General features: G+C 44.9%; 1 protein-coding gene across 1 annotated transcript in view; it reads right to left on the reverse strand.

Moving 5' to 3' along the window:
- The window catches only part of tnpo1 (transportin 1), a 58627-nt gene that overhangs the window by 22842 nt on the left and 18692 nt on the right, over positions 1 to 17093 (reverse strand). Inside the window, exons 8-12 of the mRNA XM_080742652.1 lie at positions 9952 to 10074; positions 7780 to 7898; positions 4859 to 4919; positions 2550 to 2724; positions 591 to 743 (exon numbers count right to left, since the gene is read on the reverse strand). Coding sequence (XP_080598778.1) covers positions 591 to 743; positions 2550 to 2724; positions 4859 to 4919; positions 7780 to 7898; positions 9952 to 10074 — 631 coding nt within the window. The remainder of the gene's footprint in view (positions 1 to 590; positions 744 to 2549; positions 2725 to 4858; positions 4920 to 7779; positions 7899 to 9951; positions 10075 to 17093) is intronic.

Consider the following 17093-nt stretch of genomic DNA (forward strand, 5'->3'; position numbering starts at 1 on the left):
CATTTTTTTTAATTTTTTATAGAGATCTTTTTTGATTTACCAGACTGTAAACCACAAACTAGTCATTTTTAATCTGTTAAATTGCTAATGCACTCCCCTTTCATTTTGCTCAATTGTCTGTTTTAATGTTATTCTGCTCCCTTTGTCTGCTGAATATTGCTTGTACAGACTTATACTGTTGTTCCACAAACTGTTGGAGATATACTGTTTTTCCACTTTCCATAATTTGTATGTCTTATAATTCCTGATATATATGAGTTAAGTAAACAAATCTAATTCAAAAAAATGAGGGGGGAGTGCATTAAGAATTTAACAGATTAAAAACGACTAGTTTGTGGTTTACAGTCTGGTAAATAAACAAAAAAAAAAAATTTGGTTGAGAGTGAAAAAAAGACTATCAAGAATGTCATTTCAAGGTCCGTTTTACCAAATGCAGCTCGGCAAATAAAAGGTGAATTGATCCCAGCTAGAGCACGACGGAAGATAATTCCACGATAAATCTCCACGATACGAATATTGTGATCACGATAAACGATACTAAACGATTATGGTCCCATCCCTAGAAGCGCTGCAGTGGGGACGTCTCTTACCCTCGGCGATGGCTCCCAGCACCAGGATGCCAGACTCCTTCACCACCCACTCTGGGTGGAACAGCAGCTCCTTGAGCAGAGGCAGGATGTGCAGCAGCAGGTCGTCTCTGAACACGTTGGCCAGCACGTCCAGCGCCGCCGCCGAACACTTCCCTAGAGCGACCACACACACACACACACACACACACACACATAAACAACAGAAGACACGTCACTAGGGATGGGACGATATGAAAATGTCATATCACGATTATTGTGACAAAAGAAATCGCGATTTACGATATTATCACGATAATCAAAATCCATTATCCTGGGGCGGAACATTTGCCAAAAAATAGCAGACCTACAAGCTCACAACGCGTGACGTTGTGACGCGTTGTGAGCTTGTAGATCGGCTATTTCTTGGCAAAGACATTTGATAGAGTGAAAAAAAAGTACCTTTTACCAGTTATAGAGGGTTTAAGTGGTACCGGATATGCAGCTCGGCAAATAAAAGGTGAATTGATCCCAGTGCATGACGGAGGACGATATCACGATGAATCAAATCTCCACGATAAGATTATCGTGAGTGTTTTTTTATCACGATAAACGATAATATCGTGCATCGTTCAATCCCTACACGTTACGTCGAGTCCGATGAAACGTACACTTGAGAATTTCGGGGAGAACATGCAGTAAGAGGTCAGGTGGGCACCTCAATGTAAAAATTGTCTATTTTGTCCAAAATGTTTTGAAAAATCGCCGTTTTTAACGGGGTCGGGTGCGTGCCCGTAGTCCATGATGGTGCACGGATCATGCACGACACGCATGTTAATCCAAGCTACCGTTCTCGAGTTTACAACATTTTTACCAACAGAAACAGAAACGGGATACAGAGAAATTGCGTGTTCTGGCCAAAAAATGCAGATCTTAACACTTATGTTGCAATGATTTTTTCTCTTCAATGTCTCGCGTTGCCATGGTTACCATAGACTTCCATGTAATTGTGCAATTGTGTAAAAAGTGCACGCCCATGCCTAGATGATGCACCACGTGTGTAGATGCTGTTCACAGCTTTCAAACAAAAAAATCCGCTTGGAAATCCGTTCAGGCATTCATGATTTATGGGCCATTATGTTTTCTTCAGATGTAAACAAACATGGCTGCCATGTTTGAAAGAATGGGTTGGTATGGGGGTTAAACATGCAATTTCGCGATCGCGATCATGCCTAATACATTTCTGGAGGTCCAAAATTTTTTTTTGAAAAAAAAAGTTTTGAAAAAAAAAAAAAAAAAAATCATAAACGGCCCAAACTCGGGAAACTCGGGGTTGGCACAGCGTTGGTATCAATACAAACTCGGGAAACTCGGGGTTGGCACCAGATGTGTTAAATCCTTGTCAATATAGTGTGTGTTTTTTTAATCAACAGTTGCCAGTTAAGCTTATCAAAGGCTAATACAATGTCATTTGAACTGCGTTTGCTACAGTATAACCACACCAGACCATTTTGTTTAATTAATCCAGAACATAAGCAGATTGCTGTATAATTTAAAGCTCTCTATAACCAGCAAGGTGATAATTCTGTGTATCAAAAATATTTTTTATTCCAAGGCAACATCGCTCTTTGATGGGCAGAGAGGGAGATGGCTCAAGATTGCACTGGGATCGGGGATAACGCCTTGCGCGGTCTTCTCTTAAAGACAACGGCATCTGGTACGGTGGATTGGTTTGATTGCTGTAACACCCAAACCACATATTATGCATAATGCAACGCAGGTGTTTTAGGGATGAGGCAGGTGTCCCAAGAGATAGCAACTTTTGCACAGGAACACCCCTTTCCCCATGCTAAATCCGCAAATTGCGGCTTTAGAAAACCCGTACAAGAATATGTCATATAATGTGCTATATAGTATTAGTTAGAAAAAAATGTTACATAGTGGAGCATTAGGGCTGGTGCTTAAAACTGGTGCTGAACTCACGGAGGTTCCAGTCAGAGATTGTGTCGTCATCGTCCAAGTCATCGTCGTCCTCGTCCTCGTCATCCTCGATCCCGTCGCCCTCGTGTTGCTGGGCGACCGTGCGCGAGCGGTGGAAGCGCGGCCTGATGTCCTGCTCGTTGTCGGGGATGGCTTCGTCATCGTCCTCAATGTCACCCTGTTGTCACCACACACAGTTACACACAGGACCTCATTTATCAGGTCCTCAACGTCAAGGGATGGGACGATAGGAACATTTCATGTCACGATTAATGTGACCAAAGAAATCACGATTTACGATATTATCGCGATAATCAAAACATCCACTATCCTGGGGCGGAACATTTGCCAAAAAATAGCTGATCTACAAGCTCACAATGCGCTGCGTTGTGAGCTTGTAGATCGGCTATTTTTGGGCAAAGAGATTTGGTAGAGGGTTAAAAAAAAGACTGCATCAAGTACGTATATTATAAGTACGTTTTACCAATAGAGGGTTTAAGTGGTACCGGATATGCAGCAAGGCAAATAAAAGGTGAATTGATCCCAGTGCATGACGGAGGATGATATCACGATACGATTATCGTGAGTGTTTTTTATCACTATAAACGATAATGTCGCTTATCGTCCCATTCCTATCGATGTCACCCTGTTGTCATCACACATAGTTACACACAGGACCACATTTATCAGGCAATAATGAAAGGATTAGACTTCATATCATTTACACATAGACTGTGGTAATCTCTAGTCATTAAATATATGACATTATGTGCTTGTTTGATTCAATGTTCCTTTAGTTTTCAATAATGAAGTGATGCTGCAAAGTTCACGTCAAACGATTCCCTAATAGTCGATGATGCTTTTATGCTTTTATTCGTGATGAGAAATCGACCTCGTTCCGAATAAACATTTCTGTCGCTTTGTCGCTGCGTAAAATGAATCTTCTATGTGCAAGCAATGTTTTGTTGGTTAAAATAATATTGAACCAATTGAAAGGAGTAAAAAGTGCTTGTAGCCGGGGATCCAGTCACCAAAATGGGAGGGGACCTGTGATGTTCTGACGCACTTTTTATTTCTGTTTTATCTATTAGTTTGGTCATTAAGGTCCACAGAATGAGAGGCCTGCTCTGCCGGAAACATCGCAAAAAAAAGTTATGGACATTTGTATATTTCTGTCCCATTGACTCCACTAGAAATATTTAAAAAATAAAAATAAATCTGCTTTAAGTAGCATGTCAGGGGTCAAACTAGGGGTTCTTCATGATTCTGAATCCATTGCAAGCATTTGTTTTGCATGAAGAACATTCCTTGGGCAAAATTTTGGCCACCCAGAACTGTGAAAAGTGGGAAAAAAGTGATGACTCATCACTTTTCACAGTGTTTAGTTGCCAATATTTTGCCCAATGAATGTTTTTCATGCAAAACAAATGCTTGCAATGGATTCAGAATGATGAAGAACCCCTAGTTTGACCCCTCACATACTACTTAAAGCAGATTTATTTTCTTTTTTTAATATTTCTAGTGGAGTCAATGGGACAGTGAATATACAAATGTCCATAACCTTTTTTCGCAATGTTTCCGGCAGAGCAGGCCTCTCATTCTGTGGACCTTAATGACCAAACTAATAGATAAAACAGAAATAAAAAGTGCGGCAGAACATCACAGGTTCAACCCTATTCCTTGAGCTTTTGGGCATGTGGATCCCCGACTATTGGGACAAAACCTCCTAACTCCACCCTTTCTGCAAAACCAGCTAACTCCACACGATTGGCCCTCTCTTTTTTTTCATAAATATGTGCTATTGAACACCCTTTACGTCTGTGTGTTGGTTAAAATAATATTGAACAAATGAAAAGAAGTAAAAAGCCCTTCGGTCAAAACCGTCTAACTCCACTTGAGCTCATTTCCCCGAAAATGAACATTTTGGAGTTAGGAGGTTTCGGCCCGACAGCAGAGATACACATTTATGGATGAATGAAGCGCGTGAAAACAGCTCCTCTTTTGTGTGTAAGGAACTCCAGAGTATTTTGAGAGTTTGATGCATCATCACATGATGCCCATGCCTCAGTGTTTGCTGACTGAACCCTGATCTGTTAAGACGTACACTTGGATTTAAGCAAAATTCTATCTCATGACTGACTGTTTATAGTCCTAATTAATGTGCGATTTTCTATACAAATGTCAAATTATGATGTTTTTGTTGCATCTTTCCTGCTTCTAAAGCATCCTAATCTAAAGCATACAAATTAAATAGGCTTCAGATTAATCACTGCTTGTGAGCCACATCCTGGCATCCGACCATGGACACTGACCTTGAGCAAGATGATGTCGATCTCGGAGTACTTCATCCCGTTGACGAGCACCGGCGTGAGCCTGCAGCACGAGATGGGTGACAAACACAGGTTCAAGGATGTCAGGGTTCACACAGTACAGGCAGCCACCCACTCACTCACTCACTCCTTATGCCAATCATATCTGTGTCAGTGTGGCGTGACAGCTGCCCTGGCCCAGGTTAATGGCCAATTTATTACTTAAGTAAAAATAGAAATACTGCAATGTAGGAAATACTCTGTTACAAGTAAAAGTCCGGAATTCAAAAGTAGAAAGTACTCATTATGCAGAATGTCCTGTTTCACAAGTTTTCAAATGTTTAGAATATTTTGAAAATAGCAAAATATCACCAAAACATACAGTAAATAGGGCTGAAGTGGCTAATGTATGTTTTAATAATAATAATCAAAATCTACAAAGTTGTCAAATTAACGCAGTGGAGTAAAAGTACAATATTTGGATCTGAGATGTAGTGGAGTAAAGTAAAAGTATTGGTACAATACCTCAAAATTGTACAGTACTTAAGTATGTACTTAGTTACTTTACACCACTGAAAGTTGAAAGTTTGTTTTATTTGACAGGGACCGTGCTCATTAATGGACATGTCAGTTTTCACTTCAATGTAAATGAGCCAGAGTTAGCCAGCCGTAGGCTAATTTTCATCTGTGGTCCCTGGACCCCCCTTGGTGGTGATCAACCCCCCCAATCCAACCCTTGATGCTGAGTGCCAAGCAGGGAGGCATTGGGTCCCATTTTTATAGTCTTTGGTATGACCCGGCCGGGGAATTGAACCCCCGACCTCCCAGTCTCAGGGCGGACACTCTAACCACAAGGCCACTGAGCTGGTAGTGCTGCCAGGAGCCTTAACCACTTAACCCTAGCGTCTCTATTCCGGGCACGTCATAATAGGAAAAGCTTTGGTGAAAATAGCCTATCAATGTGTAGTCAATACCATTTTCGGGTTTGTGATATGGTCGGCGCGGATATAACTTTACGTCATCAGGTGGTGGGAAACCACGACCGGAACCTCCGAATCCAAAATGTTCCCCTAGTTTAAAATGTGTTTAGTTTGGTATAATTATTTTGTTTCTGTTGGTATAATAATGGTTTGGTATATCCATATTTTATTCCAACTTGTAATGTGACTAGCGAGACTAAACTAATTGATTCGCATTCTGTGGGGAACAAAAACAATGCCATGCCAACCGCAAACGACCTCCGGAACACAATTATATAAAAATAATTAAAAAATAATAATCTAAACCGGATCACACGGCTCGGCTTCAGAATGAATGCCAGGCCTTCCTCTGACGAGGTGCAGCCTGTTGACGCGTGGTTAACCAATGGGTGGTTAACCAATGGGTGGTTAATCAATGGGTGGTTAACCAATGGGTGTAGATCGGCTAATTTCTGCAAAGATATTTGGCCGGCCCAGACAGCAGGGGCTGCCGAGGTGGCGGCAGTGGCTCAGGAAGTAGATCGGCCACTTGGGAAACGGTTCCCGGTCCGATACCCGGTCCGATACCCTGTTAGTGTCGAAGGGTTCTTGAGCAAGGCACTGTAACCCCTAACTGTTCCCGATGAGCAGGTTGGTGCCTCGCATGGTTTCCTCTGCGGTGAACGTGTTAGTGAAAGGGTGAAAGTGTAAAACACTTTGGATGAAGGCGCTATATAAATACAAGGTTTCTGACCGTCAGCAATCTCAGCCAAGGTCGGCCTGGAGGGCTGTCAATCAAGACCTTTATGAGCACCCAAGGCCTCTGTGTGTGTGTGTGTGTGTGTGTGTGTGTGTGTGTGTGTGTGTGTGTGTGTGTGTGTGTGTGTGTGTGTGTGTGTGTGCGCCAGTGGTGTAAAGTAACTAAGTACATTTACTGTTTTAGTTATTTGCTCTTTACTTGAGTATTTCCAATTTCCAATAATTTACTTCTACTCCACTACATCTCAGATCCAAATGTTGTACTTTTTACTCCACTACATTTATTTGAAAACTTTAGTTACTAGTTACTTTGCAGATATAAATGATGATATTATAAAACGTACATAAACCACTGTAACCCTAATTTATACCTTGGCAATTTGAAAATAGCCGATCTACATGCTCACAACGCGTCACATCTCAAACATATTGTACTTTTACTTTTGGTACTTTAAGTACATTTTGATGCCAACACTTTCGTACTTTTACTCAAGTACATTTTGAATTACAGACTTTTACTTGTAAGGCTGCCCTCAGACCAAAATACCTACGAGAGTGGAATCCACGTTCCGCCAATACATTTCTATGAGAAGTTGGCGGTTTCATGTCAGTGGAGGATATCTGCGCTCCGCGCAGACCTTGCGTTTATGCTGGAGCAAAGAAATTCTCCACGCAGATTCTGGTTTCCCCCCCTCTGTCCAATCGGGTGAGTCGAAGGCGTAACATTCCGAGAATCAGGAAGGGACTGGGAGATGTTTTGTTTTGATCAAGAGTCTCATGCACCCAAACTCTTCTCTTTTTAGCTTGTTGCATCTCCCCTTCCAATAAAGCAAGGGCGAGTACCCTTCGCCTGTCCATTATAGAGTTGATTGACACGTAAAATATGATGAGGATCGCTACGCTAACGCTAGTGTAACAGGCTACAGGGAGGGAGGGCGGTGCGGGAAGTGAGTGACAGGGGCATCACTGGCTTTGGGACGGAATATGCTCTCTGCGTTTTTTGCCAGCCGCGCACCAGAAGAATTTATCCACTGCCGACCATATTTTGGTCTGAGGGCACCCTAACAGAGTATTTCTACATTGCAGTATTGATACTTTTACTCAAGTAAAGAAATGTAGTACTTTTTCCACCACTGGTGTGTGCATGCGTGTGTGTGCATAATGTGCATGCGTGTGTGCTTGTGCGTGCGTGTGCTCGTGTCTTACTGAGAGAGATGTCCACACAGGGCGTCCTTGCAGACGGGCTGCTCGGCCAGCGTGAGCCAGAACTCGCAGGCCTCCAGGGCCACGTTCTCATCCTGGTCCTGGGTTCTCTGCAGCATGTACTGCCACACGAGGAACAGAGACATGTGTGTTAAATTAATACACACACGCTTCTTTCCTGTTAACACAATGCTCGCCATCGTGTCGCCAAAACAATACACGATTCACTGCCAAGGCTTTTTTATATAATAATTACCAGAGAAAACACATCTGTGGCCGGGTTAGGCAGAAGATGTGTGTTAAAAGGATCCCTTTTGCCTTAATACATTATAATTGCCCTCTATAACTACATTGTAAAATTAAAAACACCTTAAATATTGTATTATTTGCGCCAGCAGAGTGCGCAAGCACTGCGTTCGGCTGCATAGGTACCTTAGGTAGCCGTGTGTGCTTAAGCCCATAGCCAATCAGGGACCAGCATTTCGGGTAATGTCATCATTAACAGCCAATGAGGGACCAGCATTCCTGGTGATGCCAGTGACCAGCATTGCTGGTAATGTGGCCTACTTGTGCACAAGGTGAAAGTTGGCACCTCGACAGAGTGCAGTTCTAGTTTATTCTAGAAAGAGACAATCTTTTACTCAGTAGGGGCAAAAGAATGCTCATATTAACCTTAGGAAGTATTACGTTGTTTTTCGCATTACATTTGTGTTTACCTCTATGACAGGGGTCTTCAACAGGGGGTCCAGGACCCCTAAGGGGTCCTCAGAGTTATGGCAGGGGGCTCCAAATCTTCCAATCCTTATATTAACCACCTGAACCCTAGCGTCCATACTCAGAGAACTTTAGCCAAAAATAGCAGATCTACAAGCTTGTGAGCTTGTATATCGGCTATTTTTGGCAAAGAGCTTTGTTGTAGAGGGGGAAAAGAGCTGACTAAGTACTGAGTGAAAGGTCAAGTTTATTAAGTATTGACGGCTCAAGTGGTTAAATATCCAAAAACACAAATTGACATGAATTCAAAATACACTGATGATTGTGCTGCCAAACAATGAAACTATATGGAATCTATGATAAGGTTGTGGGGGTCCCTGCTTCATCTCTCTCTCAACTAAGGGGTCCTTGGCCTGAAAACCTTGAAGACCCCTGCTCTATGTATGTGTTTACCTCTATGATGTTGTGCAGGGTTCTCCAATTAGTTTTCCCCAAGGGCCGAATTATGTCTAGGGTACCAAGCCAAGGGCCACAACATTGCAGGGGGCGACGGTGGCGTTCCTGCTACTCCAGCGACAGTTTTCGTCGTTGTCGGGTGAAAATCGTGTAAGTCCAAAACCGTTCGTTTTGAATTTATCATTTCAAAAATGAATTTGAACTAGTGAAAACAGCCGATCTACAACTTGTAGATCTGCTGTTTTCACTACTTTTGTGCGACGGCCTTGTATGATTTGCGAAAAAACGTACAAATTTGGAGATACGAGGTTTCCACCCGACAACGACGATATACTAGTGTTCTTGCTGCTCTTATACCACCATGATTACTGGGGTTGGTGTGGGCCAGACAGTAGCCCCCCGCAGGCCGCAAATGGCCCGCGGGCCGCCTATTGGGGAACCCTGATCTAGTGCATGTGCTTACCTCTATGATGTTGTGCATACATGGGCAACTGGCGGCCCGGGGGCCATATGCGGCCCCCACCTTCACTTAATGCGGCCCGCAGGTTAATATCAGAATACTGATATATTATTGATTTCAGCTGTTACAATTCCAAACATGACCTGCTTTATTTCCTTCAGTCTATATTAGTAGCTTAATGACTAGTATAGTAGTATTAAAATGTATTTTTTTATGTCCAATGTACTTGTATTTAGGTTCATAAAGTTAACATGAGTATATAACTAAATGCATTTGAAATTAGATAAAAATGTAACATTTCACTATTCTAATTCAAAAACAACAAAAAATAATTCAGGATTCCAATTCAAAAGAAGCAAAAATAGCCGATCTACAAGCTCATACGAGCTTGTAGATCTGCTATTTTTGCTTCTTTTGTATGAGATACTAGAATGGCAAAGTAGGACGTAGCAATATGCAATGTGGCCCTCTGGAGTGAAGGTGGAAATGTAGTGGCCCTCGCCATCATCAAAGTTGCCCACCCCTGATGTAGTGCATGTGCTTACCTCTATGATGTTGTGCATGTGCGGCAGAAGGCGGTCCATGCGGACCTCCAGCAGCATCACCAGCGCTCTGCACACGTTCTTCCTCACCTCGGCCTCCTCGTCCCCTGCCAGAGCAAACAGATTCTGTGAGGAGGAGAGAGAGAAGGGAGAGACTGGTGTTAAACGTACAACCCAGGCCCGGTGCTACGGGGGGCCTGCTGGGGCATTGCACCCTCAGTTGCAAGTTGTGCCCCCTCAGTTTATATTCTTTAAAGTCAAGAAAATATCAAAAACAACACAAATACTGGCTGACTATTATCATTGTCATAGAGATTACAATAACAGTATTGAAACACAGTTGCCCCCTATAATAATTTTCTGATTATTATTATCCGCAGCTGGTGAAGCAATTTAAAATCACCTAAACCACAGTGCAGTAGCAGCGGCTGTTATCAGCTCCCAAAAACTGGCATCTGTTGTAGGTATTATAGATAATAAAAAGAATGTTCATTATTACTAGCCTATAATAAATATGTGCCCCCTCACAATTTTCAACAGCCCCCTTAGTCATTTCATCCTGCAGCCGGCCCTGGTACAACCTGGACTATCACGACAAATGGGCTCATGGACCATACATTGCACAGAGCAAGTTCACTCAGATCAGCCAACACAGGGATGCTGACAGAACCCTCGCTAAAAAAAAAACAGGACAAAGATCCACTCGTCCTAGACAATTTTCCCTCCTGGCCCGCAAACTGTGGAATAAACTCCCTGTCGCACTTAGAACTACAGACTCACTCCCTAGCTTCCATTAGAACTACAGACTCACTCCCTAGCTTCCGCTGTGGACTGAAGACTCACCTCTTCAGACTCCACCTAAACCCATAGCACTACTGTAACACTCCTTACTGTACCTAAACCCATAGCACTACTGTAACACTCCTTACTGTACCTAAACCCATAGCACTACTGTAACACTCCCCTTCCCTCCATGACCACACATAAAGCTAGATAGCATTTCTTTTAGGTTTTAGAAGGTTTTTTTTTTTTTACTGATTAGGTGCGTGGTCTACCTATGTTATTATTATTTTTTCTAGATTGATATTCCTATGCATGTGTTGTATTGTTGTTGATGTACATAGCTTATTATATTGATGTATTACTTGCTTATTGTAAGTCGCTTTGAATTAAAAGCATCTTCTAAATGCCTTAACTGTAAACTGCAAGTTCTGTCCGGGAATTCAGCGCAGTTGCTGCTGGCCAACCATTGGTCGGTCTCTGCTCCATGCTTCTATTCTCAACCAATCACATGCTCACTTCATAATAGAGCACACCAGGCACACGCACACATAGTCATCAAAGGGGGCTTGAGCCCCTGCCCTTTTATCCACCTGTAAAAAGTGCCCTCTCCAGACCATGAATGCAGTTTTTTTACTATGGTGAAAGAAATGCAAATGCCCTCTTTCCATGCCATACCTGAAGGCAGCATTCAAGAGAATTGCCTTGTCAGAACACTCCTGAACTTGAACGCAGCATTATGTTGAAAGAATTGCCCTCTCTGTGTAGAAATCAAGCAAGATATTTTCATCAAAAGCCCCTTTTAGAAATGTCAGCCCCTGCCTCTCTAACATTCTCTGTAAGTCCCTGGAGCACAATATTTAAATGGGGACGTTGCACTGCTCATTCCTTAGTTGCTGTGTGCGGCTAGCCTAGCTGAGCTAGACATCCCAGCCATGTTAAAACAAGGTAGGGATGATAGATGATAGATACTGCAGTTAGTTAGCTAGATGCATTAGTATCTAGGCTGGCCCCAGCCTCATGCCTCATTCACACTACAGATATATAGTTGAACGTTTAGCTTGGTAATTCAATGTAATCTCAATGGAAACCAGCTTTAAAGATACAGGAGACGCTCCAAACAAAGCTTTGAAAGCTTTAAAGCTGGTTTCCATTGAGATTACATTGAATTACCAAGCTAAACGTTCAACTATATATCTGTAGTGTGAATGAGGCATCAGGCTAGTGTGCTGCTGCCCACTGCCATGGCTTGACCGAGCCATGAGGCCCACCGGGCAGGCCCACCGTGGGCCTCATGAGGCCCACCGGGCAGGCCCACCGGGCAGGAGCCCATCTCCTGATTCTGTAGCGTTTATACACCTCCCCTGGATATGACACTAGTATGTCGCAGGGACCCCCAATCCAACCCTTGATGCTGAGTGCCAAGCAGGAAGGCACTGGGTCCCATTTGGTATGACACGATCGGAGATCGAACCCAAACCTCCCTGTCTCAGGGCGGACACTCTAACCACGAGCAGGCCACTGAGCTGGTCAAGCAGACCGTGTGCCAACATTAAAATATTTATTTTAATAATGCGTTTGTACATTCACTTTGAGGGGGTCGGAGCACACGCTTATGTGTGTTATAGCGTTCAAAGTGTTCTCATTTGTCATTTCAGAGCGCTGTGCTTTGGGAGCTAGCCAAAGTGACGTGTCAAACATCACGGGTGAAGACAAGGAAATTATGACCTAATGCAATTAGTGGCTTGCTCGATGAAAGAACAATGTCTCACTGCATCATCCTGTTAACTTGCTAACAACCACATTTAGGTCAAACCGATACACAAGGTTCCAGGGGGGTCCCCAGCTAAATGATCGGTAACTCTCGGAGGTGTGGGGGTCCGTGGCCTAATGCAGTGATACTCAAACTCCGGCCCGCGGCAGATATCTTTAACGTCATCCCATTTGATAGCAGGCAGACAGATAGACAACAACCCAGACAAATAGCAGACAAATGTACATTAGTTTGTTTTAGTGTTTGTGTGGAATATGCTACTTGCACAGAAGTATTAAAAAGAGAGAAAATGTAGCAAATTACTCTGATTACAAATTCTGTCATTGACAGAATATAAATGGAATTCCAAGCCATAAAATAAAGCACATTGCACTTGCCTTATATGTTGAAATAAAGCAAATAAAAGTTATCAAGTAATGTCATTTTATCAACTGGCCCGTGGCCCCATGACATTTTTGTAATGTGGCCCACAGGTTCAGAAGTTTGAGTATCCCTGTGGAAATTGCGAGTGTGGTTCTGGTTGCTGACGGTTGCTAACTATATTCTACAGTAAGCTAACTGTCATGTGAAGCTCGACCAATTGATTCCCTACTGATTCCCACTCCCATTGATTCCCTATTGATTCCCACTCACAATGATTCCCTATTGATTCCCTATCCCTGCCATTTCAAATGGCAGCGGAAAGGTTACCCTAGTAATAGATAAAGTTTCCCCAGGACTATAATGTGTTGCCCTGTTGGGCAACCATACTAATAAAGTCAGGGTAATTGAAATGAAAATGTTTGAGGAACGTTTCAGTGACTATCTGAACAGACTGCCTGGACTGGGGCTGCTGTGGCAATCCATTTTCCATAGGGAGATTGACAGGCAATCAGCTTCCCCGATCGGCCAGCCCGACCCAATGGCTCTGCGGACTGGCCAAGCCTTGCGTGACGTCCGTGCCGCTTGTACGACATAGGCGGTAGCGCGCGCATCGCGACAGCATTCCACAGAGCAAGGCTTTGTTCCGCAGTCTCCTTTGGTGTGCAGAATGCTGAGCTGGGTATTTTATCAGCAGGGAGGACCGAAAGGGGTCCATGCTGCCGTGACGGTGGGGCACAAGGTGTACGCCTTCGGCGAGTACTGTGACAGGGAGACCTGCCGATACGACCAGATCGACGTGCACGTCTTCAACACGACGTCTCAGCGGTGGACCAAGCTGCCCCCGGTGACCGACGCCAGCGGAGAAAGGGCGCCCGAGGTCCCCTCCATGCGCCACGGCCACACGGCCGTGCTGATAGAAGACATCGTCTACATCTGGGGCGGGAGCCCGAGCGCGCGCGCCGAGGAGCGCTGCAACGTGCTTTACGGGTTCGCCGTCGGCACCCACGGGTGGTTCAAGCCCCAGGTTTCCGGGGCCGTCCCCGAGGAGACAGGAGGCCACTCAGCCTGTGTGCTGGGGAGGACCATGTTTATCTATAGCGGATACAGCCGGCTGACCAAATGCTACACCAGTGACATCTACAAGCTGGACACCGCCGTGATGGTGTGGACTTTGCTCGCGCCCGGAGGCACTCCGGCGCCTGCTTCGACGTATCACTCTGCCACCATCATCGGGACAAGGATGTTTGTGTTTGGGGGCCGAGGGGACCACCAGATCGACTACAACGTTATCAGTGTGTTTGACACCGAGGCCAACCTCTGGTTGAGGACTCCTTCGGCACAGTTTCTCCCGGAACGACGTACGTGCCATTCAGCCTTTGCCTATAACGGGGAGCTGTACATATTTGGTGGGCACAACTATCAGCTGGTCCGGACGTTCAACGACCTGTGGAAATTCAATCCGGAGACCTTCTCCTGGAGCAGGGTCGAGCCCAAGGGGGAGGGCCCGTGCTGGATGACCAAGATGTGCTGTTGCATGGTGGGGGATCACATCATCCTCTTGGGAGGACACCGATACATGTCCGTTGCGGTGGACAGAGGATACAGTACGTACACGCGTTCTAATGACCTGTACATCTTGGAGCTGACTCCTAGACTGGAGGCGATATGCAAGCGAGCAGTCCATAAGTATCGCCTGAAGCAGGTGGGACTCCCCCACGACTGGACAGTCGATCTGAAAGGAGGACCAAAAGGAGTCCATGCTGCTGTGGCAGTGGGGCACAAGGTGTATTCCTTCGGAGAGCACTGCGACGGAGAGACCTACAACTACAGTCAGATCCACGTGCATGTCTTCAACACAGTGTCTTTACGCTGGATGAAGCTGCCCCCAGTGACAGCTGGAAGAGGAGAAGGCGCCCTGGAGGTCCCCTCCATGCGCGACGGCCACACGGCCGTGCTTATAGAGGACCTCATCTACATCTGGGGAGGGTGCACGTACACGGACGAGTACTGCAACGTGCTTTACGCGTTTGATGTCCACACCCACAGATGGTCCAAGCCCGAGGTCTCCGGGACCGTCCCAGAGGAGACGGGCGGCCACTCAGCCTGTGTGTTGGGGACGATCATGTATATATACGGCGGATACAAGCGGCTGACCAAATACTACACTAATGACATCTACAAGTTGGACACCACCGCAATGGACTGGTCCTTGATTACGCCCAGAGGCACTCTGGCACCTGCCTCGATATATCACTCTGCCACCATCATCGGGACAAAGATGTTTGTATTCGGGGGCCGAGGGGACCATCAGATCGACTACAACAACATCAGCGTGTTTGACACAGAGACCAACTGCTGGCTGAGCATGCCTTCCGGGCAGTTTCTTCCGGAACGACGTACGTGCCATTCGGCCTTTGCCTATGACGGAGAGCTGTACATATTTGGCGGGCACAACTATCAGCTGGTCCGGACCTTCAACGATCTGTGGAAGCTCAATCCAGAGACGTTCTCCTGGAAGAAAGTTGAGCCCAAGGGGAAAGGCCCGTGTTGGATAACTAAGATGTGCGGTTGCATGGTGGGAGATCTTCTCATCCTATTCGGAGGATACAGATACAGATCTGTGAATAGAGGTTACAGATACAGCGTGCCCGCCGATAACCTGTTCGTTTTAGACCTAAGTCCTAGTCTGAAGACCTTATGCAAGATAGTGGTCATGCAATGTTTTCTGGACCAGAGGGAACTCCCGCACGACATCAGGTGGGAATTGGAAGCCATGACGGCCGGCAACAACAGACACAAGACGGGGTCTAACAACAGCGTGGCTTCCTTTCTGAATCGCTGACGTCGCGAGGATGCATTCGATCCACAGAGATTAACAGCAAGCCCATGCACACATACCAAAGGAAGAACTAAAAGATGACAATGGCTGTGAACAAGTTTCCAGGTAATGGAACAGAAGAGAGGGAAAGACGAGAAGATGACCCACCTTTGAAAGGGATCCCTTCAATTCAGAAGGGAAAGAGAGCGGAGCACAGGAATGCGCTCAATGATCCCCCCTCAGGAACTAAGCAGCACCGTAAATGAGAACAGAGAACTAACTGAACTACACTGAAAAAAGAGACTAGAATGTTGTAGTTGATCTCTTATCAGGGATGAATGTAAAAACAAAGACTTGGTTTGGCCAAAGGAAACAGACAGTTATGGACAAGGAAATAGATGTTTAATCTTTTTTTGCCTTTTCTGTTATTTTTTCCCCGTCGATCAGCTCTGTCCGACTACATTATAATACATACTTCTCCAGGATTCGGACGGTCAGGACATCTGGATTCTGGAGGTGCACAGGCTCCAAGGAAAGGTTCTGAGACCACCCATCCATAGTTCATATGGAAAGAAACTTCCTTCACCAGGTGTTACCAATGCTACTAAATAATGAAGGCTCTGTTCTATTCTGGTCAAACAGAGTCAGAGTGCTGATATTCTGCATGTTGGCTTGTTGGAAACACTCTGCCAAGCCATTGGGTCTCAGAGTGGGGACCCTCATGGTTCCTTGAAGGAGTTCTAAATGCCCGCTTATGGGTGTGTAACTCTGAGTGTACAAATGGAACCAAATGAACCTGTTATGGGGGTGCTTGAAATTATACAATGTGAGAACCACTGTTCTACACTAAATGGAAAAGAGTATCATTATCAGTATCATTGGTAACACCTGTGAAGAGAGTAAGACAGGGGCCCAATTTCTCGCCTATATGGCTGCTGTGCATAAATCCTATTACCGATTTGTAGATATACCACATGCCTTTCCGTCGGAAAAACACAGCTCAAACCGTTGCCATGGTTGTCTGACAACAATTGACAACAATTAGCGTGGACGTTCTTATAAAGGTTTCGTGTCATGCTGTTTTTGAGCGGTGGTAAACCGCTCCATAGAGTGGCTGTGCGTGTGTCTGTAGCCTTTTTCCTCAGCGTTTTGCCATAGAAAAACATGTGTGTAGCATAGCCTGTACATCCTAGACTAAAATCCTAGTCTGAAGACGTTATGCAAGCACGACCACCGCTCACTTCACATTGGGTGTGATTTTTACAAAACATAAAAGTCTTTATCATGGGCCTTCAAATATGTATTAAGCGGTTTTGACTGAAAGATCCACTCCAGTGAGCCATGGCAGGTTATTACTTGCACCTGCAGAGAGTGCAAGTACTGCACTTGGCGTGTCACCATCAACAGCCA

The sequence above is a fragment of the Nannobrachium achirus genome, assembly GCF_963921795.1.
Source record: "Nannobrachium achirus genome assembly, chromosome: 15".
Classification (NCBI taxonomy): Eukaryota; Metazoa; Chordata; class Actinopteri; order Myctophiformes; family Myctophidae; genus Nannobrachium; species Nannobrachium achirus.